General features: G+C 38.9%; 1 protein-coding gene across 3 annotated transcripts in view; it reads right to left on the bottom strand.

The window, feature by feature from the left end:
- The window catches only part of PRKCA (protein kinase C alpha), a 157,827-nt gene that overhangs the window by 10,858 nt on the left and 119,287 nt on the right, over positions 1–27,682 (bottom strand). For all 3 annotated transcript variants that reach the window (XR_012045382.1, XM_072881120.1, XM_072881121.1), the window contains exons 9-13: positions 11,237–11,380; positions 10,301–10,474; positions 7,290–7,381; positions 5,578–5,640; positions 4,909–5,047 (exon numbers count right to left, since the gene is read on the bottom strand). Coding sequence is in view for 2 of the 3 variants with exons in the window: in XM_072881120.1 (XP_072737221.1) it covers positions 4,909–5,047; positions 5,578–5,640; positions 7,290–7,381; positions 10,301–10,474; positions 11,237–11,380 (612 nt within the window). In the remaining variant the exon portion in view is untranslated. The remainder of the gene's footprint in view (positions 1–4,908; positions 5,048–5,577; positions 5,641–7,289; positions 7,382–10,300; positions 10,475–11,236; positions 11,381–27,682) is intronic.

Below are 27,682 nucleotides of genomic sequence, written 5' to 3'. Positions count from 1 at the left end.
GGTTCACATCTGACTCACGCAGAAGCACAAATTGAGTTCTGACACGACGACAGGCTGCAAGTGCCAACAGCAGGCAGGTCCCCTCGTGCGTCATTTTCTTTAATCGAGGCCTCTTCAGAGATCAGTGTTAATTTATTTAAGAGATGCATTTGGGTATGCTATAGAGGAGTTCTGAGGTGCAGACGTTCTCTCAGATCTCCTTCGAAATAACTGTGAAGGGATATTGTGAAGGGACGCAGGATGTCCCAGCCACCGTCCATCCGCACCGGGGAAGGCAGTACCAGAGCCTCCAGCCCCAGTGCCACCGCTCCACTAGAATAAGCAGAGGACTGACGCAGTCATTACTCCAGATGGGCTTGCATTTATTTTCCTGTTTGCACGTGTTTTTATTCTTTGTGAAACAAGTTGCTAAGGCAAGTACACATCACATATCCTAGATTTTTTTAGTTGTCTGAAAGAGAAGTTTGAACCAGCAAGTTTTGTACTTTCTCAGGAAAAGAGTGAGTCACCAGTTCAATAAAGCAGGACTGCCTGGCGACTAAATAAAATTATAGTCTCTGTGTGAATATATGTTTTTCACTGGGATAACAGCAGCAGATGAATTAAAAATTACTGTAATGTTTCTAAGCAAAGGATTTCAAAATCAATCGTACTTTGAAATATATTGCACAACCAGAGGTAATAACAAGGTTCTCAGCTGGAAGGTCCTATATAAAGGCAATCTTTAGTAGTTGTCTTTTAGCAGTAATATGGGCTTTAAAATATATATTTGGGACATTCATTTCATATTATAGTGGTTGACCTACTTGATTACTCTCCCTTTAATTTCTATCACCAGTGAGTTCCCAGAGGTCCGCTGGAATCAATGTTGCTTCTTGAAAGACCAAACACTTTCAAAATTTTATCCGGAAAAAACAAAAATGGCCTTTACACACAGAAAATGATAAAACATTTCATCCTCAACCCTTCTCCGACAATCTCTCCTTGCCTTATGGAAAAGAGTATTTTATTAAAAATAATAAATAAGGTGGTCATTAATTTATAAAGGCTGCAAATGCAATGAAAACACTTTTTTTGTTGAACCTATCCCAGTGTAGGAAAAGGTGGTACTGCTGATGTCTGCTGCTGGACACGGAAGTTTTTTTCCTTTAATCCTAATTAAATACAACCAATTTGAATCACCAGCTTAATCCTGGTAAGGATATGATACAAGTGAAACACAGAAAAGCAATCATCTGCCATGTTAATTCACCAATCTGCGTGTCACGCATGGAAACCGGCGGTTACACTCATAATGTTGGGAGCTATTCAAAGCATTAATTGGACAATGTAAACGAGAGGAAAGAACGCTCACTTCAGGGAAGGAATTACATACGGGAGGAAGCGGATGAGTTTTCAATATACAGTCAAACATGCATTGGGACAAAGTCAGCAAGTTCTAAATGTCGTATTTTCAGTAGTTCCCTCCTCCTCATCCAGAAATCATCATGTATTGCCCACCAGCTGCTGCACTCAAAGCCATCACCGGCTGCCTTGCAGCAGCTGCCAAAATAATCCCATCTGCATGTACAAATTTTGGTATCTTTTAGAATAAGCAGGGGTATGTTAACATGACCTCCTGTCTCACCGCAGTGTGCGGAGCAGACCCACAGAGCAGGGAGGGACTTCATGTGTCCAGAAATGAAGACCTGTACCCTCCTCCAGCTATGACCTCTGCTTTCTACTGGCCAGGGAGGAGTGGAAAGTTGATAGGACCCTTCCCTTCCCCTCCTTCTCATCATTAATTTAAATGATTGCCTTTTTCATCTCCTTTTGCATTTCAAATGTCCCATTTTCCTTACCTATTACTGTATTTTAAGAGCTCTGCCTTTTCAGGTGCTGTGGATTTGAGAGCTCACGAAAAGCTCAGGAGGAATTTCTCTCATCAAGCCAAACTGGCAGAGGAATGTTGATTGCTTTTTTTCTTTTTTTTTTTCCTTTTTGCCTCCAAGGAAGGCACAGTTAAGAGCAGGACACAGATTAATACCAGCAATTTGTAGAATGTTTAGAACATTGCAGCTTGCAGCTGGTAGCCAGTTGGGATGAAAAGATTATATCCCAGAGGCAAGAGAGAAAGTATTTTGTGTATCTTATGCCTACTGGAAAAGTCAAAACTCAGTTATTAAAAGAAATAAATATTACTAGCACATGAAACGGTCAAATGTATACTTTCCAAACCTTTGCAATACCTATTAGCCTCCCATAACCCTGGCAAATGCAAGGTTAGAACTTAAGGTTTTGAGGCTATTGATGGAGGAGAAGGGAAACGGCGTTTCTAACTTAAATTCTTCTGAAATTCAAAATCAGTGCTCTAGCTGCTGCAGGGATGCTGATGGTGGGGTTCAGTACTGCACCACAGGCAGCGGGCTGTGCTGGCAGAATCCCTTCCCGCTAATCCTCTGAACATCCATCTCCTTCTGTCTCTCTTGACTGGTCAAGGAAATACAAAATATTAATTGATTTCACAGCTAGTTTACCACTCTGACCATAAATATGTAAGTTCAGCACATCAATAAATATTCTTTGCTAGATAACCTCTTTCTGCCTGACAGAAGTGGCCAAACCTGGGATTCTACCAGTTTAACCTCTGCACATTTCTCAAATTGCATATGATAAGAAAATGAATATTAATTCCAATGCGTTATACACCTCAGGAATAACAAATGCTAACTTTCCCAATCATTAAAGAAGGAAAGCATTATTTTACAGTACACCAAAGTGTGCAAGTCCACTTTGCTGAATGCAGCACCATATTCTCCCGCTTTTCTGTCCGGAGATCATACGTGTGAAGCCAGCTGAGATGTCCCTGCCTGGTCCTTCCAGATGTGCCATCTCTGAACTGGGTAGTGGGTACGTTCATGTAGAATGTGGGTAGATGATGTAGAGGCAGCGTGGGCTCCTTCAGACCCCACTACAGTCACAACATTATTTCCCAAATACCGATGAAAAGAGCTAATTCTCCATGTTTGAGTGCAACGCACTCACAGGACTACTCTGCTCTAGATGCCTTCAACAGTTTATCTAGATTTAGCTCATTTATCTCCACCCAGCAGGGAATGGTACCATGCAAATGCATCCTCATTATAATCTATTAGACATTTATAAATTTTAGCCCATGGAAACATGCTGAAATGCTCCTGCAAGCAAAAGATGAACCTTACTTTGAAGTTTACCACAGACCTAGTTAGAAATTTGTCAGTCACAATAATGTCTTCAGAAATGAAAGAAAATCAGCCAACTAAAAAAAAACCAAACCTGTTTGTAAGATAATGGAAAGACTAATTTCCTCCAAGTTACTGAATGTTTTGGTAAAAGGTTTATTTCTTTATATGAAATTTCAAAATAAAGTAAAATAAATCATTCCAACACTGACCCATATTGAGCATTTTGGCACTGACAACACATTCTTTGGTATTAACTGGCACAAGACTATTGCCACAGAAAGGACACTTTTTAATTTGTAATATTGGCTTCATTTATGTTTTGACAGGAGCAAATGAAATACTGCTCTGGTTGTTCTGATATCCTGCTGCAAGCAACAGCAATTTGTGAAAAAACAAGGTTTTATAATACACAATATTTCACTCTGAGAAGCATGAATTAGCAACTGGAAAAAAAAAACAAACTATTTTTCATTCCAATTTCACAGAGATGACAACATTCACCTTAGACACTAATTTACTTGTCCATGTATAAATCTCCCATATTCCAACAAACATTCAATTACAGCCAGAAATGTTCCAGCCAGAGCTGCCTCTTGCCCAGCGCTGGGCGAAACACTGAGTATCTTGGATCAGGATACAGCCCCTTGCATTCAATTTGCAGCCAAACAAATCAAGACTCTTGAAAGCTCAGTATGCACAAATACCAGATTTTAATATTCATATATTGGAATCATTTCCAAATCACTACATGTGCTTGTTTTTAATGTTTCATACCTAAACTATTGAATACAAATCATATCCAGACTAAAAATCTTAACTCTAAGCTTGTATTTCTCACAGTGCTTTAAAGTAGAACTGTGTTTCTCATGATCAAGTTTTCGTTTTAGACACACTGCAGTTAGGTTCATGTTTGAATGTGATTTTCAGTGGCTTGAATGCCGCTCAGGTAACGCCAAGTCACAGAAAACTCAAGGCAAATTATGGCTTTATTATGTCAGCTCCATTCAAGCCCTGATCTTACAGCTTTGTTGAGGCTTGCACTGACTGGTGCTTTCCTGAGATCAAGAGCAGCAACTCATGACACCTGTACCATTTGTAAGACATGGCCTGGAAAAGACCACCGTAGTTTTGCAAGGAGGTCAGCAAAAGGCTTCAAGACCTCATGAGTCCCTCCCCAAAAATCAGTGAGCGGTTTGTGATTTCCTGAAAACGCCAAACAAGCCTTTAAATATATGTATTTTGTCAGCTGTGTGAACTTACGGAGAAATACATTAAAGAAGCTATGTTTGCTGCCAATAAAATGTTTGCTGACCTCATCAACAACCTGAACAATGCCCATGAACTCTCTATGACTTCACAAATTGCAGCACAAAGTTTAGTATAATAACATTTCCAGGCTACAAATTTGAAATCACAAGGTGGTGATCCAGCTTTTTTAGCCTTTTGCTAGTACGAACAAAACCTGATGCACTGATCTCATAAAAAGTTAGGTTTTCAATCAACTAGATATTTTTTTTAAATAGCGAAGTCTTATTGATAATATCGTACTAATTCACAAAGTTATTCAATATACCTGCAGAAGTATAAATGGTCCCATCCGCAGAGTACCCAGAGTTACAGCTATCAAAACTTGGTGGTGTGAGACGTGTGCAGTAACAGTTTTCATTTCAGAGACTAAAAGGTGCTTGAAATGGTAAATACTTACCTCTGGTGCAATGTAGTCTGGAGTGCCACAGAAGGTCCTGGTTGTTACTCCATCCAACATATGCTCTTTGCACATTCCAAAATCAGCAATTTTAATGTGTCCTTCTGAATCCAACATCACATTATCTAATTTCAGATCTCTGTGAAGAATCACAGTAATTAAATGTTAATGTTTAGGATCAACTGGGGCCAACTTATCTACTTCTGAGTCTAGGTGAGGACTATGTGTAGCTATCTGGGGGGCGGAGGGGGCAGGGCTGCACGTGGATGGCAGTCGACAGTCCGGACGGAGCCGGGCACCTCGCTGCGGACACATAAGAATGACCATAAGCCCTGCAACTGGGCAGTTAATGAAGAGACAGATGTATATGGCCATGAGCACACTCACTCTGGGGCTTCTGAACGTGTAAAACTATTAAACACCACACAGGAATGCAGAAGATCATGTTTTATGTTTCCAAGAGTTTTCAGTTGAGTTAGGCAGAGCACAGACATCAGAAAAGCTCGGGTAAAGCAGTGGCTGTGGTTTACAGCACAGCAACACAACAAAAAAAGAATACTACAGTGATTGCTTTTTATAAATTGTTTTAAAAATGCACTGAAAAGTTAAAGAAATTGATCCTTTCAGGATTTTAAAAACAGTTCAGGAATTACATCAGATTATACTTACCTATAAATAATCCCTCTGTTATGGAGAAAAAATAACCCAACTGAGATCTCTGCTGCATAGAACCTGTATGAAAAAAAAACCCAACAGATTTCTTATTGCCTCATGATTTCTTTCTGACAACATATTTGGGAAATGCATCATGGTAAAGAATGATAGTATAACATTATATAAAGTATATAATATATATAGTGTGTACATATATATACTAAAGTATAAAAATATACATTACAGGCAGATGACATAAGACACCTCACTTCAATTTGACTTTAACAGATACATTTTGAGTATTTGATGATAAAATAATGCAGAATTTTAAAAAAATTTGAAAATATCTCCCTAGACCACAAAAAAATGGTACAGCTGGAGCTGAGCATTTTACTGCACCGATCTGACTCTGCCTGCAAAGGTCATTCTCTCTAATCACATATGAATGCTGAATTCAGGATGCAGCTCAATTTACATTGCAATTCATATGGCATGAAATAATTTGCAGAAATAGCATTCCTCTATACAGGCTGTTAATGGATTAATTACATAAAGCTAATTAAAATTATTACCATATAAAATACAATTGCTGAATGTACTTAAAGGATATACAATATTGATGGATGTTTGAAGCCAGTTGCTGTGGAACTGTGCAAATTATATGCAAGAGGATTATTTAAAGATGAGATTAATTTTTAGGCTAGTGTAAGGGAAAGGAAAGCTTAGCTCTGAAACACTTGATCAGAGGTGTTTGCGAACGCCTGTGCTGGAAGATGCTCCCCAGGCGTAAGCTGTCATAAAGCACCACAGTTTTCAACGGGTGTTGGCAAGTTCCATTAGCTGGGAGTCAAGGATGAGCTGACACCATCTAGCTTTTATTCAGCAAGTTGCTGAAATTTTGTTTTATATCTCAAATACTTATGTTAAGAAGGCCGTTCATTTAAACAAGCCCTTATTATTTAAATCAAAAAGAGAAATTATTTTAGCTGAATTCTTAAAACAGTTGGTCACACTTGTTTTTTAAGTTTCATTGGTAAATGATTTATGAGACACTAATAAATGATGATGAGATGTTATAGAAGCATGACTAAAATGGTACTGATGGATCTAGTCACATTTGAATATGCTACAGATCATTATCAGTTGCTCACTGATATGCCAGATGTACAACTACCTAAAAGGGCTCATGTATATAAACAACTTCTAATCATTTATTAACTCCTCACAAGTAAAACTTCTATAAAAAAGTAGGATCACAGAACTTCTTATAAGCTATACATTGAATTTATTTTTTATAAACTATTATTTATATTGTAATCCTGAGGCTATTTGTACTGCTGTTCCCTATAGCATTCAGACTGAAACGTTCTACTCACTTGTTTTTTTAATTCGCTTTTAAATACAACACCAGAATACCAAGTAACATTTTTAATTTCCTTTGCCGTGTTTAAATTCTTGTCACTTTTAAAGCAGGCATTGCATGCCTTTGTTCGTGCTGTATTTTTGAACAAAAAGGCACAGCTACCTTTGGTCTATGTGTGCAAACAACATTTTAAAAATAAACTTCAGCTTTTGGGCCTTAAAAAACACAATCAAAAGGGGCCAGCCTAGACTTTGTACTGAACCTGGGAAGATGCTACCAGATAGTGCGAGAAAAAAACCTAATCCTCTTACACTATAAAATTAAGGTGATGACATGATTTAAGTGTATAAACATGAACACTCACACTGCTTGTGGCTCCTTAAATTTTCCTACTTGCTGAATGTGGTACATGAGATCACCACCATTCACGTACTCCATAACAAAATACAGACGGTCCTAGGAGAAAGTATTAAAGACGCACATAAATAGATCAGAGAAAATATTAGATATGCATTGATCAGCAAAAAAGTCACTAATACGTTATTATAAAGTTTTTAAGATTATTGGGACTGGTTGCACACTCTGGCAAAATTGACAGATCAGGAAATGGAAGTGGAATGTTTCATAAAACCTGCAAGAGTAAATGACTGATGAGATCTGTCTAGATTTGCCAATTTTAGTGACGCATTTTTATATATTATTTGTCTACAATGGTTCCCATAATTATTCACATACAGTTCTGTCTAAAAAAATCTGTCTCTCTAAAAATAAATGTAAAAAAAAAAAAATTAAAGATGGTTGAAAATTCTTGCTTTGAGGCCATTTCTAATCCTTCCTAATAAGTTTTCCTTTGGAAGATGGGAGGTATTAAAAATATATAATCTTAATTATTAAAAAGAGGCAAGAAGGGTTTACAAAAGTATCTGGAACCTTTACAACTGGCACTAAATTACTTTCTCACAGACACATATTTCAGCTAGAGGAAGATGGCAATAAGGTATTTTGGAGGGAGACTTTTCTTGCACAGTGAGGACTTTTAAAGACCATATCCAGGTATCTCAAATCAAACATGACCATAACATATCTGAGTGCACTTCAGTAGTATTTTCCCACCTAGTGACCTTCAGACACTAAGACTTAAAACAGTAGGTCTGCCCCCCAGTTTTCAGAGACTAAAACTGAGCTCTTCCAAGTGACTTCACTAAGAACACACTGTTTACACTCTACAAAGATCTTTGATTTAGGATGGATGATTTTGGCCACCTCACATTGAAAATTCTGGTGGACAACACTATGGCAAGCTTACTTTCTGCAGTTATAACATGATCCAGACAGCATGTAAGATGCATCAATAGTCTTCCTCCCAATTATGGAAGACCAATTTTCCTTTAGTTATTTTGGACAGAATCATTATCCTGAAGTATTTGTAGAAAAGTTCTGATCCAATATTCTGATGGGAAGAGACTCATTACTAAGATGCTCTGCTTCAATCTCTACTTCCTCTCTTTCCTTCAGGAGCACTGACTGAAAAAGAAAGTCTCTAATCGTCCAGTAACTAAGATTTCAGAACCTTAACATACATTTAAAAGCTGTGATTTCCTAAGCTGGGTCCAACAGACAAGCCATGGGCAAAATGTTTAACTGGCCAGATTGGATTTATAAAATTTAGATTTTTGTATGAATTTTCTTATTGTAAAATCCATGGCAACAGAAGCCTGCAGCTAAAAGCACTAACAAAAAAAAAAATCAGTTTTTTCCTACAGTCACACGGTTTATGCCTTTTCTTCTCCTTCATATACAATTTTTCATTTTTGTAGCTAATATTAATCCTTTAGAATATTTCATACCACCAAGTGCAAACCACTCAACTCTTAGGAAAACATTAAGTAAATTAAGCAAAGGCATTAATGATTTTCCTAGGCCTTTATGTAGCTCCATTACTCTTGTACATGATAAACCAAAAAAATTATACTGTAAATACTAAAAACTCCAACGTTTTTCCTCCATACCCCTTAGCCAGAAAACACTAGACATTTGTACTTTTAAGATTTTACATTTAAAATGTAGTTGCCCAAAAGAAAGATAAGATTAAACAAAGTGGTTTTTCACTTACTGATGACACTAAGCTTTTTGGTTCCTAACGAAGTCATATAAAGATAAAGAATTAGAGGGAGATAGAAGTCTATTTCTCACTAGTACCTCTCTTATCTTTTTACAATAATCTTCATATTATAAGTAGAGGCAGAAAAAATATTTTAGAAAGCAAGAATTGCCAAGTGCAATAGTTTCCAGATTCACGTTTTATTGTGATTAATTACGTCCGCAAATCTGTTGCATTCAGGCCATTTTCTGCTCAGAGATTTGTAGACATTAAACAGAGTTTGAAAATGCCTCTAACAACACAGACAATTATGCTGTGAAATGGTGGCAGGATGACGTGGCTTGTTTATGGAATATTACAATGTTATTACTTCCAACTAAGCGCCTGTTGTTTGTTTGTTTGTTTGTTTTTAGATTAAAATCCATCAGCAATGTAAGAGGTAAAAGGTAAAATATATGGAATAGTCAAGTGGAAAAATGACAACGTATGTCCTTCATCACCCCATTAAGCTACAACCCACCCCTGGGGCACTAGTTCAAGGCCATTGTCATAAGATGGCTACAAGGTGAGACAAGAGCCGCCTTAATTTCTTGTGAATAAAGACCTCTACCCAGCTGGGAACATTTGGAGCCGGTTCACTGGTGTCAGAGTGTATCCATGCCCACTCCAAAAACCAAAGCACACTGAGCACCGACTGTCTACCAGCGGCTTTCCAGACATTCAACAGACTGGTACGGTGCCACTGGGTTGTCAGATCCTGCGGCCTGTCTCTGGGAGATGTTTTGCAATGTAATGGGGAAATGTCCGCTTCACGTATTTATAGGGAAGGAAGGAAAAACCCCAATGCTTTCCTCTGAGCCAGGAGGGCCAGAAAACGAAATCAAATCCATCACCATTGATTCATGACTAATCACCTCACGATATAACGACAGCCATTAAGACTTTTCAAGTACTATCCTCAGATCCTCTTAAGTATTTAGGAACCTTTGGGAATCTGGGCTTAAGGCTCTAACTTAGCAAAGCAAACATTATTACATTTATGAATTGTCACACTGGCCTGCTTGAATTACTGTACGAAGAAAAATCTTTAAACCTAGCTTTTATGTTTAAAATACAAGGGGTAATTACATCGGGTATCTCTTACGTCACCATTTTCTCTGCGCAGAAGCTATGATATATAGGTTGGAAGATAATAAATGTTATTGAACCAATGAAATCCACGATCATATAGTATGGAAAACATCAGGGTGGCAAGAAAGACAGAGCTCACGTACAACTGTTTGGAAACAAGAGTGAAGCTGTGTCAGGAACGGTGGTTTATCTTGCAATGCCAGGACTCGTTTTTCAACCATTGTACATTCAACATCATCATCCTGAATCACCACATCTTTTTTCAGTATTTTGATTGCATAGAGCTCCTCTGTCCCCTTCCTGTCTGCCAGCATCACCTGCACAAAGAGAAACAACAGGGTGAAAATCTTCCTACCTGCCAAGGAGGGAAGGTGACTCATAGGCCCAAAGATTTGTATAGATGGCGATCCAGCTTTTCCTTTTATTGGTGTAGACTAACTTGATCAAAACTCCAAAAATATCATCATTACTCACCCACTGCAATGAGCTGTACCAGTCATTTCAGACAAAGCCTGTGCCAAAACCCTCTGGTTAATCGCAGGCACATTGCCGAAGGGCTGATAAAATGTTAAGTCCCAGGGGACTTCTTCAGTAAAGGGCACTTTATCACATAAGTGGTTGTTCAAACAGACAGAAAAATAGCAGTCCTTTCTTTTGACTAACAGATTTCAAATATACATATACTATTCCTGTTTTTTGCCCAATATTCAGCCTTACTAATGTTGGTGACTTCCAGAACTGGCAGAGTGACCTAGGTAGTAAAGCCAGAAAAGCAGACTTAGTTTCCTTGAAAGTGCCAAGAAATGAGGATCTAAAAGTCAGCAACTGTTTCTTATATCCTGCCCAACAGTCTGAGTTTTTTTTTAATTTTTATTTTTTCAAGAAAACTGCCAATCATGACTGAAGCCTGCTAGTCCTTAGGGAATCACCCTACTCCATGTTAAGAAATCCTCCCTCAAAAATGCACATCCTTTTGACTCTGGATTTTGCTTCTTAGAGAATTATTCATTCATTCTTCCCCAAGAAAAAAACAAAAAGAAAAAAAAAATGCGAGTGGAATAGTTATCAAGAATTCCTACCTTCCCAAAGCTCCCCTTTCCAAGAACCATGAGAAAGTTGAAGTCTGTCAGCTTCACCCTGTCCAGATTGTTGGACGGCACACTTGAGTTCTTGTCTTCTGTTGGAGTAATGACTTTGTTACCAGCTGGCCCAAGTTTGGCTTTCTGAAGAACATACACACACACACACACACAAAATAGGAAAGTAAGAAGAGTAGCCCGTTTTCTTGGCAGAACGGATCACTGGGTGAAGGTTAGAACTGGAGATGACCATATCTGAGGTGGCATTCCCAGGAGAAAGGCTGCATAACAAAATATGCGCAGACACAACTTCAAAGACTCATTCCAACAATACTTTTGACATTATTGAGTGAATTAAAGTGGAAAAATGTGTTCATGTATAACCAGATAAAAGCAGATGTACTTATCTGGTTAGAAGAGCAAAACCAAAGCAAAAACCAAAGCCAAAGGAAAAAAATCACTTATTTTCATGCCAAAAGCAGGCTTATCTGGTGTTTTTGTTTTGAAATACCACCAAAATGCTTTTCAAAAATATCATGCTATAATCTACATAGGATATTTTAGGATATAAACAGTCTCTTCCATACATTCTCTTTTAAAATGTAATTCTTAAAGCCACTGCATAGCAAGAGTTAGGAAATCTTTGACATGCATTAAGAAAAATAACCTACATTTAAAGAAACCCCACAACACATGAGAATTAATGCAGATGAACATGGCCACTTTCAAACTAGCCATACAATCAACTTTGATTTTCAATCAAGTGTTGATCTGGAAAAGGGAGGAAGGGAAATGTTACATACAAAGGCTCTGCCTTGGCAAGACAGTCTGGTTTGCAGAAGGTTGCAACGGTCTCAGTATTTCATGAGACACCATGTAATTGCTCAAGTAAGTTGCATTTCAAATCTCAAAGTTAACAGAAGACAAAAAAGTAAGACTCACCAAAAGATAACACAGGCTACAACATAATATCCCTCTTTTTCTCAAAATAATCCCGTATACCAGCAGAAGCAAAGCCAAGAAGGTTTAATAATACTTTGGGATATAAGTGCTTTCCCCCCATCTATCTAGTGCGTTGGTCTGGTAAATAACCTCTAATATGGTTAATTTACGTTGTGCCACTGACATCTGCTTGACATTTAAGGATAACTACTTTTCTCACTGCACTGCAAAAGGACAGTATTTGCATATTATCACTGTTTTACAGCTAAAGAAAATTATAGAAATTAAAGTTTATTCAAAGTCACACAATAGATCACCTTAAAATCCTGGCCTGACATATACCTTTGGCAGCCTCACTGGAAACTGGAAGATAGAAACTTTCCCCTCCCCAGACAAGTTTAAAACCGTAAGACTGAAAGGGACAACTCGATTCATAGACTCCAGCCCTGTACTACTGCAGGCAGTAATGTCAAGTAATCCTCTGATAAAATAGCCACACGTCACTTGAAAAGCATATTCAGATTGGATGACTCTTCCTGCAAATTTATACATGCAGAAAGTCTTATACCCTGCCCCAGGGATATGAACTTTGGCAGTTTTGATCTCTCTTTTTTTTTTTTTAATTGTAATACGGCTTAAAACATGCCATTTCTTCCACCACTATTATTACTTGCTTGCATGAAAGCAGCACTCGCAGATGCTCATCAGGACCATGTGCTGTGCAAACGTTTAGGAAAAGCCAGTCCTGGGCGTCAGCCTAAGTCCCTGATTCTGCAAAGGATGGCCCCTCGGCAGATCTGGCTGCTGGGACAAATCCAGTGCCTGTAATGGAGCTCTTTGTCGGGACAAAGCTCCTTTCAAGGCCACAATGCAACGCTGAGCCACAAGCAAAACAAGTAAAAAAAGAAAACTCCTAATAACCTTTATTTGTACAAGATGAAGAAATGGTTTCAAGGAGCAGCTTTGCTGGCCGTGTCTTTGTGATTCCCTCGCACGTGGGATCCCAGATAAGAGATCCTGGATCCTGCTCTTGTGATACAAGAAGCAATTTCAGTATCTGCCTTTTCCCCAAGTAAGGGAGATCCAAATCAGGCACTGAATGCTAAATGGAAAACCCTAGCTTTATTTCTTATATTTTAAACCCACTGGGTAGGTTGTCGGCAGTCTGTTTGAAAAATGTATCATTCGAAACCACAAATCAGACTTTGTTCCCAGGCGGTTTGTTTCTTTGGGTACCAACCTGCTGTTCAGACAGGGAGTGCTTTCTGCAGTGCTGCAATCCCAGGCTGGGGGGGTGAACAGCACTTTTTCCAAAAAAACCCCCAAGCGGCAGATTCATCAGCAGGCTCCTGTGCCCTCTGCCGCTCCCAGAGCTGAAAGCACCGCGCTCGCTCGGATCAAATGCACGCGAGATCAAATTGTCAGGATCTGAAGGCGGCATCTTAAAATAATATAAGGGAACCAAACCAAGGCCTCTCTGCACTCTCGCAAGAAAACGCTTACACTCAATGAGCTAGAGACGTGCTCCTCTACTTCCATTTTTCATCTTTTTAAAATTAGATGTCGCTCTCAACTTGATAACTTCTTTTTTCATATGGCAGATTTTTAAGGAGAAGAGCAGGTGCCTCCTGTTTGCTCGGGTGGGCTTCTGTGCCATCTGCGCCAGGGAGACGGCTACGGCAGGCAGGAGCGCATCGGGCTGTACCTTGGCTGTGAGCGACCGTGCTGGTGGGAAGGTGACAATCCTGGCTATCTCATCACTTGTGCTGAGCTGTCTCGGTGCATTAGCCTGGACGCTGGTACGCGTAAAGAGAGAACCCTGTTGCAAACCATATGTAAGAAAATGTAAGAAAATGGCATCCTTTAAATGCTCGAGAATGACCAGGCTGACTCAAGGCAAGCACGTGGACCCAAGTGGAATGGCCTAATGACCTTATTAAATAATCATAACCTTATCAAAGGTTCGTATTTCCCTTCAGCTAGGCCACTGACCATTTGTTCATGAGCATGACGAAAAAGGTTTTTCACATTTAGCATGTGAATTCCTTTTACTGCCTTTTGGCTTAAGGTCCTATTGAAAATATAGTGGGAATTTCAAAGCTGGCAAACATGTACTGGGAGGGAAAAAAAAAAGAAAACAATAATAATCCAAACCAAAACATTTCACAGATGATCCATTAAGAGCTTCCCAAAATACTACTGCACCATGTTTCAATTATGACTTTGCCTCAGGCATATCATTTTGTCTTCTTCTTAGTACTATTTAAAAAAATTTCCAGAGCTACTGGAACAAAATTAGGCTATGGGCATGGAAATAAAATTAGATAAACACGGTCAAGCCATTACAGATGCTACCTGTGCCACCAAGTTTTTGATGGGACAGTAAGACATCTTTATGAAATAAACCCTGAACGATCTAGTACTTACTACCTGTCTTCGAGAATTAGCTGCTATGTATATTCCTTGTTGTTCAATTAATCCTGAAGTACAAACCTAAACCAAAACACCTCTTATAAGCTTCACGGAAGTTTCTACACCCAGCAGAAACGTCACAACTCATCACTAATAATTTATGTTGACGGATTCAAGGAAAGCCTTTAACCTTGCCCTTTTATTACAGAACTTAACCCAGAATATGGGGCAAGACAAAACTATTTCAGAAACTCAACTAATGATTTCTGGTTATGACTAAAGGATTAGGAAAATGTCTCCAAATATCAAAATTGCTTTACATTAAACTACAGAAAATCTACAAAGTGAGCAAATGTTGTGCCTTATTGCAATCAATGGGTGAAGATGCAGGGAAACAACCATTTGATTATAAGATTTAGTAAAGATTTGGAGAAAACACATCCGAAACATGCTGGGCTCAGTGTGCATGTGGAGAAGACCTCATCCACCCATATGCTGTGGCCATTTCCACAGGGTTTCTGGCATCTGAGTGGGCCTTCATCTCACCCTCTGGTTGAATATTTAGTTGGCTGTGCCCATCGGAGTTGTTTAATGACGTTATGTACAATGCGATGACTTGCAAACTTTCTTCACACACAGCAATGTTAATTCCTTGTTATGACCCACATGGGAAATAACTTGCTGAACAGATATTTTGCTAGAAAAACACTTTTCCTCAGCTTTTTGAATACCTCAACATGTGGGCCATTGTTTTTTCACATAAAGAACAATTTATATATTTCAAATACTTCAGATAGGGAATTACAAACTAAAACTACCGTTAAAATACAGTCAAGGAGAGGAGCACAATAAAAATAAATATACTAGAGAAAACATTATATTACTGATGCATTTTAATTTGCATAAATGAAATGTAAAAGCACACACCACTACTTTCACCGTCACCTCTGCATCCAGGATTGCCCATGATGACTAGCTTTACTGTTTATTAGAAGGGAAGAGAATCTGTTTGAGGCCTATGCTCTGTTAAGGCCAACTTAAGCACTAAAAATAGGACAGATATTGGATAGAAGTGATTTCCAGAGCTCCTGGGAATGCTGTTTCAACAACAGGACTAACCACAGAGGAATAGACCCAGGGCTCTCTTGGATAGAAACTGTGTGTAAGGAGAGCAATTTGTGATGTAGAGCTTTACGCACACAAAACCGAAGAGCAGGGCTTTGGACCTGAGACACACAAACAGAACAAGGCACCCAGATGTGATACCACAGACAGATGTCTTGTTCCCTAAAGCTGACACTGTTAAATGGTGTCCAGATCTTTCTGGATCTTGCACAGGCCCATCATTTTTTCCTTCAAGCTCTGGCCTTATAAATATCCCAAGAAATGTATTTTCTCAGGTGTTTGTCTAAACACACTCAGTTTCTTGAAGAGAAGCAGGTTTTCTTACACTTGGATATGGCTAGAAAAAAGGAACAATATGGAAAACATCTGGACTAGACAGAGAGGTAGAACTGAAAGGAGGAAGAGCTAACCAGAATCACAGCCTACTGGTTGCTGGCTTAGAGGAAAGAATATTTCATAAAAAGCAGTTCTAATAGATTTATTTAAAATGTTCTGTATTATTTTGGGACCTACTCATCCTTACTGCATTACAAATATCACAGTTCAAATCATTTTATTGATTTTACACATTAGGGTTTTTTTTTTTCAACAGCAGGAATGCCTTAGCTTGCTTAAAATCGTCCCCGAACTCTTACAATGAACTACTTTTATTCACATTAGTCTAATGTAGGGTCCAATGACTAGTAATGCTTGTAAATCTTTTACCAGTTGTAGAGGCAGAGCACAAAAATGGGTATTCTAATTTCTGTGTATCCACAGCCAGCGTATGTCAGTGTATTCTCATAAGGTCAAGAACAGGAAATGTTTTAACATGCTCTCACTGAGCTCCACCATGAGTTTTTTATCTTATACGCCTTGAATACCGCAGAGAGAAAATGTCATGCAGCCAACATACTCTTCCAGATTCCTGGAGCAAAAACAGTTTTGCAACTACAGAAGGGACATAAATTCAAATGGTTCATAAAAGTTTATTGAAAAAGAGCAATGATATTTTGTCTCTTCCTACCATGACTAAAGTTGAAAATAGCAGAATCCTACTTGAATCTACCTTTATTTTTTATGGACGTTAAAACTTGCTGAAGTTGAAGACGGCATTCCAGGCACTGGATTCATTTTCAATTTACATGCAGACTGCTTGGCTTAATTTCTTTGATAAAAACACCTTATTGTTACAGCAAAGCCAGCTTGCAGCAAACAAACCAGGAAAAAGTATGTTAAAGATAAATTAGTCTGCACTGGTAGCAGAAGAGTTAATCTTAAAAGAAAACAAGACATGCACATCATCTTACTTCCTCTGGTTTGGACGCACCTTATCTCGGCCAGTTCTTTTACCCTGAAACCACAGGTGAGACATACTTTATATATTCAGCCCAAATGCAGTGCTTCATGGAGCGTTACAGAAGTTACAGTGTGTTACACCGGAGAGTCTCTTGGAATTTGGTATGTGCTTTTTGTAAAAGATATCTCAGGTTTTGTAGTAAAAATGCTTTCAATTTATTTGTAATGTAAGTGTAACAATTGTTCTTTTAATTAGATATGGAAAAAAAAGTCTTCTCCAAAACCTAATGAGAAGTGTGATGCAAAGAAGAAAAAGAAGTGACTTAGGGAACAGTAATCCATCATTGCACTCAATTTTCAATCACAGTAAATGTTCTCATTGAGTCTTTTCGGAACTTTCTGGTTTTTTACTGTGAAGATGATCTAATAGGACAAAACACTAAATCTGAACATTGGTGTTTCTGCCTTCTAGTTATTAACTATAGTTCAGAAACTTAAGAATTACAGAGCGAAAAGACTGAATCAGTCATTTTTCCCATTAGCCAATAAATAAAGAAAATTTGTGAAGAATTAATACAAAAATCTACACAATTCACTTTCCTACCCTCAATTTCTTTAGAGCAATGAGCGACGTATCATTATGTTGGTGCTTTAACACCTTGTATCGCTCACCTTCATTAACTCTCTTCTGCTGCTGCTTGCAACATTGAGCTCAGTAAGACTGGGTGTGTTCCCAAAGGGAAAATGAACACTGGGTTCCAAAACTGCCCAAACTTGCTGCCACACCCCCCCACCCTCCAAGCACAGCTTCAGAAAGGAGAAACCCACATAATTTCCCACGAAAAAATATTCAAGCCAACAAAGGGCCTTGTGACGTGCAGTTCGCTAGAGGATGTATTTCTCGGTTGTCAAGGCAACTCGCTCTTAGCAAATTCACAGATGCCCAGCGGGGAGATCTATTGGTAACAAATTTTCAAGAGGAGAAAGTGATAAATGAAAAAGTATTTAACAGCAACGCTGAATTCCCATCGCATGTGCGGAGGTATATACACATACAGCACACAGAACTTCTCTTTGGAAACAGCATGCTTATCGCCACTTTTCATCTGTTACTTATTGGCTCCACTGACACCTACCGGGAAAAGAAATCTAGAGCTTTGCTCCCGGCAGCGGAGCCTCCTCGGGACTCACAGCCCTGCTTCGCGTTACACACCAGCACCCTCTCCCCTCCTCTACAGCAGATTCCACCTAGCACCGACTGCTTTGCCCATGCAGTCACGTTTAGCTGTAAATAGCAAACGAACGATGTGACAACAGAGAGCAGCACTGGCTTCAGTCGCCATTGCAAAAAATCACAATTTTGATAGCATGAGGGTCAGCAGTCGAAGGACTGACTGAGCAGGCTTGCTGCAGGCTTTATCTCGGGTCTGAAGACTTTCTTGAGATCCATGGAGCAGGAATGTCCTCTTGCCAGGATTCAATCCCTCTGCAAAACGCTAACAAAATCTCTGCTTCTCACACTGCCACAAGTTTTCACCAGTTCTTTGCTAGACCCCAACATGCTCTACAAATGTCACCGGGTGATGGAACAAGCCATCTCATGCTAGCCTGCCTTGCTCCCAATGTTTCTGTTCCTAATTCCGAAGTTAACCCAAAGCCATAGCAGAGTTGCAGGTGATGCTCTGCATCACTTGAAGAAATGGCAAAATAGGTGGTGAGAAGCGAGGAAAGGAACAGTCTTAATAATAACGTTTGAGTTTCACTGTTAGGCTGGCTTTGTTAGACTTGTAGCCAGGAGGCCTTGGCTGCAAGTGTGAAATTAATGCTCAGCTATGCCTGTCGCTACCTGGACTCTACACAAGAAGCATCATTGCAGCTCAGATCTCAGACAAACCGTAGAAGATGTCACTGACAGAGCTGGCAAAACTCATACTAAGGATGCAAAAAGGAGAAACCAAAATAATTTATCTGAGTCTCAAGGAAGGACAAAAAGCCCTACTCAGGTTCCCAGTTATGAAAGCTCAGTGGGGATTTTGATCAATAGGGTGAGCTATTAGCAAGCCTTTAATAAAGTAAATAAATCCAATAAATTTCAAGTCAAAAGCTAGAGGAAAAAACCCTCCCATTCACTGAAATGTTCTCCATCATTGTGGCAGCTTGTTTCTTACATTACTGCATTTCCAATTCCCTGCGATTATAGATGCTAGGAAGGACTATCAATTTCCTAGTTTATACAACTTAATTATCAGGATGCTGAGAATTTGAAATGAGAAGAGTCCACTTCTAAGCCCCAGCAAGACCTAATACTTCACCAGACCGAGTTTTAAGCTTAATACCATAACCTAATGCAAGCTTATAATTCATTAGTGGAGAGTTTTGTAGCCATGGAAACAACATAAAGAGAGAAAGTTAGAGCCTAAGCTCGGGATGATTTAGCAGCCCAGCAGCTCCAACCAGAGAGGGGACGGCACGAGCGTTACATCTTGGCCCAGCCTGAGCTCACGTTCTTGCTGTTGCAAGTCAACGGAGGGAAGGAACTTCCTTGGCCATTTTACCTGTTTCCCTACAAAACATGCGCTGAGCAATCTGAGGACATGCTTTTGCATTAAATTTCCTGTGAAACAGAACAAAAACCACACTCTCTGGCTCTTGTGCTTCTTTCCTTGGCTCAACAAATGCTTATGAAGAAGGCGGCAACGCGTGGCTTTTCCCCATCTTGCTGTGCGTTCTCACTGATTCTTGTTTGTTCCTTTCAAGAACAAATAACTAATGAACTAAACTACAGAAATGTATTGCACTAATGAATGGAGACGCACATATTTATGCATATAGAAAGGAGCATGCTTGGATTAGACTGCAGCAGGCTGAAGATGCCTACACGAGACACCGCAATACAGCAAGACGCACCCGTACCACGGGCATTGTCAAGGATTCGCGAGGTTTACACAGATCATTTTTCATCCACGTATTCCTTGGTGAAAATACATTCTAGCAAAACTTCTGTGCAGCCAGGAGAACACTGAAAATACGCAAATAAGCAGAAAGCTGCACTCATATTTATTTTCATGATGGTGATGTCACTATGGTGAACTACGATGTAATTAGTAAAAAATGCAATATATAAAAATGAAGTAAAATGTATTTTTACTTCAATAGCTAAAATAGTTATTGAAAAAATAGCTAGAAAAATATTCTTATAATTCCCATTGCTAGTAAAAAGGCATGAAGGCAAACAAGATGTTTCATAAAAATATAAATGGGGAGCTTGAAAAAACTCTACCTGGGAGTTAAATATGGACTATTTTATGGCTTTAGTTTACTTTTCCCCTCATTTCCTCTCCTCCTCCCCTTAAACTTGTGTCATATTTACCCTTTTGGTTAGTAATAGTGAATTTATTTAGAGGATTTGCCTGAAAAAAAATTTGTGCCATATGTGAAAAGGATTAAAAAAGCCTTTTTGCAGAAAGCATGTCCAAGAACACAGGAAACCCACTCCTGAAGCACACCCACATGCTGTACTGCTTTGCTCATCACGTAGGAACGGTGATATCAGAGTGGACATGAATTAATTTGGGTTACGAATAAAAGAAGAGAAAGCAGTGTGTCCCACAAAGAATTCTGGATGATTAGTAAAACTGAGCTATTTTGCCTAACCCTAGCACGAGCTATGCGTTTGGAGCCCATGCCTCTTCTAACGCCTTGCAGGTTCACAAAATTCATGAGATAATTTTACTTAGTGACTCAGAGATTTCCATGGAGGTCCATTTCTCTCACCTAGCATATAAAGTCGAGCACGACGGAGGCAGGTAATTACAGAAGCCATGAGGCACCCGAAGGTAGAGGTGAACTGAGCAATATATGGGTGAGCAGAGGCAGTACTCGCTTTTACAGCTGTGAATTATTAAATATTTTGATGAGGGAAAAAATTATCATCAGTGCCACTTAAAAATCTTGACTAAAGGGCTGTATGAAAAACATTATACTGAATTTTATCGAAATAGCAGTTCAATTTAATGGGTTGGTATCTTTCTAAATATATACATACAAACATTTTGCATTACTGCGTTTCTTTCAGGACTTTTGCTAGACACAGCTTTTTGCTTTGGGAGCCATTCTGTGTTCTTCACTGACCCCTTGTGGTTTCTAACTCCAAGGAGAAATTATTTTCTCAAGCTCATCATTCCGTTAAACGGATGTTTACTTAGGATAAAGGCAATAAGAGAATCCTAAAAGACAATACAACAGTTTAATATACCATACACCATCTCAACAGAGCTGCTTGTTTTGGGGGGTTTATAATCACATTCCCTATTCAAATTTTTATTTTACTTTTTTGTGTTGCTGTACAGAAGTTAAACCATATGAAGTACTCGAATACATGATTGCTAAAAAATCCCCAAATTTGCCAGGCACAAGGTTAAGGTAACCATATCCCCTAGAAAATGTAGACAATGAAGTCAATTGACTATGGAAGACAGTCGTTTGAAAGGGATATGCTTATCCTAAGAACAGGAGTTTCAGGGGATATTGCCCTGGACAACGGATGTCTGGCTGTGAGCAGTGAGATCCAGAGAGGGAGGAGTTTCCAGTTACCCATTTGGCACTGTCAACATGTTTAATCTGTTTAATAATCCTGTGGCCACCTGAGTCTACTTTGTGTTCTGCCTTTATTGCCAAACATGCTATCCCCTGCAACAGAGCAGCGTCTAACTAGATGAAATGTAATTAAAGAGGCTGCCTAGGAATAATATTCAAGAATTCTTGCAGAAATATCCTGTGATAGCAGTAATAAAAAACCCAAACAACAAATACAATGCTAGAACAGCAAATCCCTAAGTGTCAAAAAAAGAACTGCTTTTATGTATGCTCCTTCATTTTTTAATTATGCAAATTACTGCTAATTTTCAATAATAAAAAAACCTAGAGTGTAGAATTTGCTTTCAAGCATAAAACTCATTACGATATGGACAAAAAATTCTGTTCTAAAATAATCTTTAAAGACTTCAGTTCTACCTGATCTTAGCACAAATCCCCGTGATCAAATGCAACAGCCATGAAAAGCTGCAGACTAGGACTGATTTTAAAACCTTGGGATTCTGTATCCAAGTCTTAACATGCTATGGAATTATTTAACACACACAAACACACATACACAAAGATGAAGGTGTTTTCTGCATGATGTTGTGAAAATAATCTCTTGAAATATACCCTTTGCTGGCGGAACAAAAGCAGCATAAATGCGTGATCCTTCCCAGTACCTGATAATTTCATAAACAAGTATTTATGCTGTTTGACCTTGCTCACAGCATTCTCAAATTTGCTCTGATGTTATAAAATAATTTTTGTACATTTTACTGGTTTCTAGCTCAGAAGTGTTACTTTATCCTCAGGAACACAGCCTTTCTTCTTCATCTGCTCCTGCTGTTTCCTTTCAATTCCAATCTTGTAAACTTGGGAATGTAACCTCCCCAGCAGTCCCACATAAACTGATTACTTACAAAATTATTTCCAAAGACACGCTAACGTCAGTGGTGATTAACTTGCAGAATGCAGTGTGCAGTGACGCTTCTGAGCTTAGGTTAGTGATGCTAAGTCACTGTCAGCAGCAAGCAGAACAGGGATTTGCAATAATTTAGAGAGAAAAGACAATAAACAAGGAAGCATTTTTTTTGCCATGAAAAAATGGAATTCTTGAGTCTCCTCTTCACATCAGAACAGTGTGCCAACTTTATTTGCTGGAATTCATGTTTATAATTCACAAGGACTAAGCATGAATTTTGCCTATGAAGCAGCAGCTGTAGGAAACTGTTCAGCTCTTTTTTTTTTAGGTGCACCCCTATGATGAAAACACGAATTGACCAAGGACTTTTGTCAGTTTATATCAGTGCATTTCAAGGTCTGGATTTTACAATGAAGTGACAACACGATGTTAGACATAACTTCGTGTTTATCCCAGATGCATTTTTTCAGCGTAGCTTTTGCTCTGGTTTAAAATACATGTAAACGGAGAAACTTGCAACTTCCCTGCATTAAACAAGTTTCATCAGTGAAACCACCATGTGATTTTATTTTCAAATAAGAAGAGGTGTAAAAGATTGAGGAAGGGTAGTCCTCTTCTGCACAGGCTTTTCTGAGATAAAGATACCAGATAAAGAATCAAGGTTAAGAAAAAATAAGTTACTGATTGCGTGACAAATGATTACTGCATTAGGAGATATTTGGCAATGACAAAAGGTCTTATTCTTTGTTTTTCTGGTTCAGTATTAAAACATTTGGTAAAATCATGCATTAATAATATAAACAACTCTTCAAAACTAAAATTTTATTTTAAAATCGAGTATTTTAAGCTTTGAGCTGTAACATGCAAACTGCTCTAGGTCAACTTAAATTGTAAAAATACGATTTGAAGATGATAATGGCTTCAATAACCTTAGATAGATTCTTAAAACAGTTTACAGCACAGGAGGCTCAAATTTTAATTTCAATTGTAACTTAACCAATGTATGAAACTGGAAGTGTGATATGTGTCAGTAACCTTTGCCCTAATAAAGCAAGATAATTTGTCAGAGATACATGCAAATAAAAAGTCCACACATGTATGTTCTCGATGCTGATATGTTTCTTTTATGGCAATAATTCTGTGAGGTGGTGATTAGTGACAGAAGTAAAATGGGAAGTTACCAGGTGAATTGGTATTTCAGGCATCAGAGCATCTGTGCATATGGGTAATATCTCTTATGATATAGTATACTCCAACTAACATATAGCAATATATGTTGTATATTATATCATAAAACACGCATGCTGTATCATGTAAATGTATCTATTTAAATATACAGTGAACATGAGCATTGTTTGATCTGTGGAAGTTATTTAAAGTTCCATGAGTGTCTTTCAAATTAAAGATGCACCATTTTCCATGAGCATTCATTTAACTAATTCCTTCAAAAGGAAAGGCACGCTGCATCTGCTGAGGTTTGATGACCCCTTTTTTGTAAGTACACTTCTAATCTGGGGACAAATACTTTGTGACAAATTATGGAAGATTCATACTTCAATATTATTTTTATCCATTGAAAAGCTTAAACTGGGGAAAAAACAAGTGCATCCTTAAAACACGGTGACAATGAAATTGAATTTAATAAACTTCAAACAGTGGTAAAGAGGGTTGTGTGAAGAAAAGGTGTAGGAGAACACCAAGGAAAAAACTACCTTGAAGAAGTGGATATTTACATGACAGTCCTGGAAGAGACAGGAAAGGGAGAAACACTGCTTCGTTAGTACAGGGCTTGGAAAGCAAAGCAACAACAATTAGTAGCAGAAGTAAACAAAAAAAAAGACACAGCAGCGAGAATACAGAAATGGACACATCTGTTATGCACAGAAAAATCACGAAAAAGAAATCGCGGTGTTAATCACCCTCACAGCGAGGAGCACAGTACAGCATAGCACAATGAAGTACAGGTCTTCACGCAACTGCTCTTCAACGTTACCCTCAGTCTTGTATGTACATGTGCTTCATGCATGAAACATTCCTCGTGTTGTTAAACCACTGCAATGCATAAAGCTAAATGTATGTATAGATGGGTGTAGCCTGGGCTCTGAACAGCTAGTGAGCGCTGTAGAGGGGCGACAGCACAAAAGTGATTTTTGATTTTTTTTGGCCTTGTTTCAAGACACACATTTAGTCTACATAAGGGATAAAGAAATCCCTGCTATCAGTATGATTTTCTACGTACATTCTTCACCTTAAATCACAACACACAGACTGCGAAAAGCCTTACAGAAATCACAAGCTGATACGAACTGAAACCAGAGATGTATGTCATCTGGTTAGGAAATTTCAAGTTCTCTAGTTTCAGATATGGTGAGTGGATGGGAAACCTCCAGATAAGTGCATATGGGAATTCCCCATGCCAAACTATAGTATAGAACAGATGGAGTCATCTAACAGCATCTCTATAATGCTGCAAACTATTCTCTAATGATTAAATACGCACAATTTAAAAATAGGAATGAGTGCCACGGCCAAAAAAAGCAGCTCTTCTTTTTATATCTCTATATACATAACGAGTGTGGATTGATGTGCCAGTGATATTTTGGCTGGTCATGATTTCAGTGTAGCTTAATGCCTGTTTCCTGAAAAGTAAATTTAATCTTTTCATTTACAACTTGAAGCGTCAGCAACCTTACTTCTCTTTTCCATGTCACCTTCGCTGAACTGCCTGAAGTTACAGTTATTGCTTCAAAATGGAAATGCATACTGGTTAGATACAGATATGGCAGAGATCATATCTTTTATTTATTAAAAATAAAAAAAAAGGAGTAAAGTAACCGCAGTATAACAGCTCTGGGGCAAAAACATCGCCATCCTTCAAAGACTAAAAAGAAATGTCTCCTTCACAGCCCTTACAGGACTTTACACAGAGACCAGAAGAACTTAACTCGCAACTTAACAAAATCAGAAGCTCCTCTACAGTATTTTTCGAATTAAAATATAATTAATTACAAAACTCACTGGGTTCTTAAGTAGCTACTGAAACAGTCCCTGGAGTCTTCTGCTAAGGCCCTGGCTATGCAATTGCAGCATCTTTACCCAGCCTCCAGCTCAGAATTAAAACTGCTCTAGGATGTCCTGGCCATTGATTAAAGGAAAGAAAGAAAATGTCCTTTTGACCTAAAACTGTTGTGAATATCAGAAAAATGCCAGATTAATGCAGAAAGTACTGTCCTTCTCCTTTCTAATAAAGCTGCCAGAAACTGCTTTAAAAAACACAAAACTAAAGGGAGCGTTAAAGATCTAAGAAATGCAGTACCTGCAGTGCAACAAACTGAAATGATTTACTGATGTTCAGAAAGGGAAGGATAAATAAATGAAAGGGGTTTCTTTAGCGTTAGACCGTAACAACATCGAAACTCATCAGAAAGCTTTAATTGTGCCTTGACATCTGCGGACATTTTCAACTACCGCTGAGCACCAGCTGCACTGCCACAGAGGGAGGCCTGGGGCTGTAAATATGCGTTAGCTCTGTACGCAACAGATACATAGCCAGACTGAGATAGGCTACTTGCTCGTAAATTCACGTCTGCACAAGGATTAACACCCAAGTTTGGTCAAACAAAATGCTGCCCTGCATGCTGGAGGAGTTCAGTAGCGCAACACAAACAGAAATATCTACAGCTCTGCGTCACTGGAGAGGTTCTAGGTATTTATAACCAAGCCTGATGGCCAAGCACCACATTGTCCCTGTTCCGATATTTAAAATGGTACGGCATTTTAAACAACATTTTCTTTAGGATCATAATAATAGTTATGTTTAGAAGCACTGAGATGTCACCAAAATATCACCACTGACTGTACACTTCCAATCTTCAGATGCAGTATCTACCCTGTTCTGAACTCTGTTCCCTCTCTCCTTATGTTTCGATCTGTTTCGTCTGCAAAAGGAAAGCACAGGTCTAGCTTCTGTACAGCCTTCATCAGCGATTCCACTGGCACAACGCAGCTGAAAACGTCGCTCCTGTAATGGTGATGTGAGAACAGCCGAGGCAGCAGCACGGCGTGCCCAGCCCCGCCAGCGACAGTCCTTGGGAAAACTGCAGAGCCGGGTCACGTCACTCCCTGGCAGCAAAAAGAGCCCATCAGGCAACTGGACAGGAATAAATGAGAGCTGCTCCTCGATGGTTTACCTAGTACCTGGAGCAATCCCAGAAAGGGGAGACTGGAAATAGAGCATACAGCCGGTATGGCCACTTTCCCCAGGTACGCTGCCTGGCCTCCCGGCTACACACAGATTTATGGATCTGGCCCACAATGTCGACTAATAGATGAAAATGGTACCTGCTTTTACTAACACTGACTGGTAATTATTTTGCAGAAAAAGTACTTATCAGAATAAGGGAATCTTATTGTGGAGTGATTTTCCTGTTACGGACTTCATTAAATGGAATGGTACAAAACTAACAGCCATGAAAAGCCACTCGCACCTGATGTCTCCGCCGAAATCTCTAACACAACCACAAGTCGAAGCTAGCGGCCAGAGCAGTAGATGTGGATGTATGTCCCCAAGGAAGCACCTCCCAGGGCCCACCGGAGTGGTCCCGCATGGATCCCCACGGCAGGGGCAGTAGTCGGAGCTCTCTCTCGGAAACTAAGGGAAGGATTTTGTTCTGCTGAAACCCACAGAGAGAGCTACGCTAAAGGAAATAATGAGAACAAAAGAAAACGTCTGACATCTTAAGAGTATGTACCAGGAGGACCGTTACATATCTTCCCACAGATGCCTTAAAATGAAGATTATATGAGCAGTAACCTATTCCCTCGTAACAACTTGCTTGGATTACTTCAATTACCAAAGCTGACTGTAGTGCCTCAGATTGCTCCCATCACTTAATATACTTTGCACTTGGTAAATGTACCCACATGTAAGGATTACGGCTACTCTGTTCTTTTTTTAATTAAAAAAAAATCCTTGATATGGACCATAACGGCTGCTTTATTTTTAATAACATTTTCCGTGATGGTGATGCGGAAAGAAGGGGACAGACAGAATAACTAATTAGCCTACTTTTAAACCAGTATTGTTCTATTATTATTCTAAGGTGATATTTAAGTATCAAGAAGTGCTTTACTAAGCAGCAAATTACAGGAAACAGGGCTTGACAAAACTGAAATAACTTCCCACAATA

This window comes from Ciconia boyciana, chromosome 16, assembly GCF_034638445.1.
Source record: "Ciconia boyciana chromosome 16, ASM3463844v1, whole genome shotgun sequence".
Classification (NCBI taxonomy): Eukaryota; Metazoa; Chordata; class Aves; order Ciconiiformes; family Ciconiidae; genus Ciconia; species Ciconia boyciana.
The sequence above is the reverse complement of the archived record's forward strand: the minus strand, read 5'-3'. Positions and strand labels throughout refer to the sequence as shown.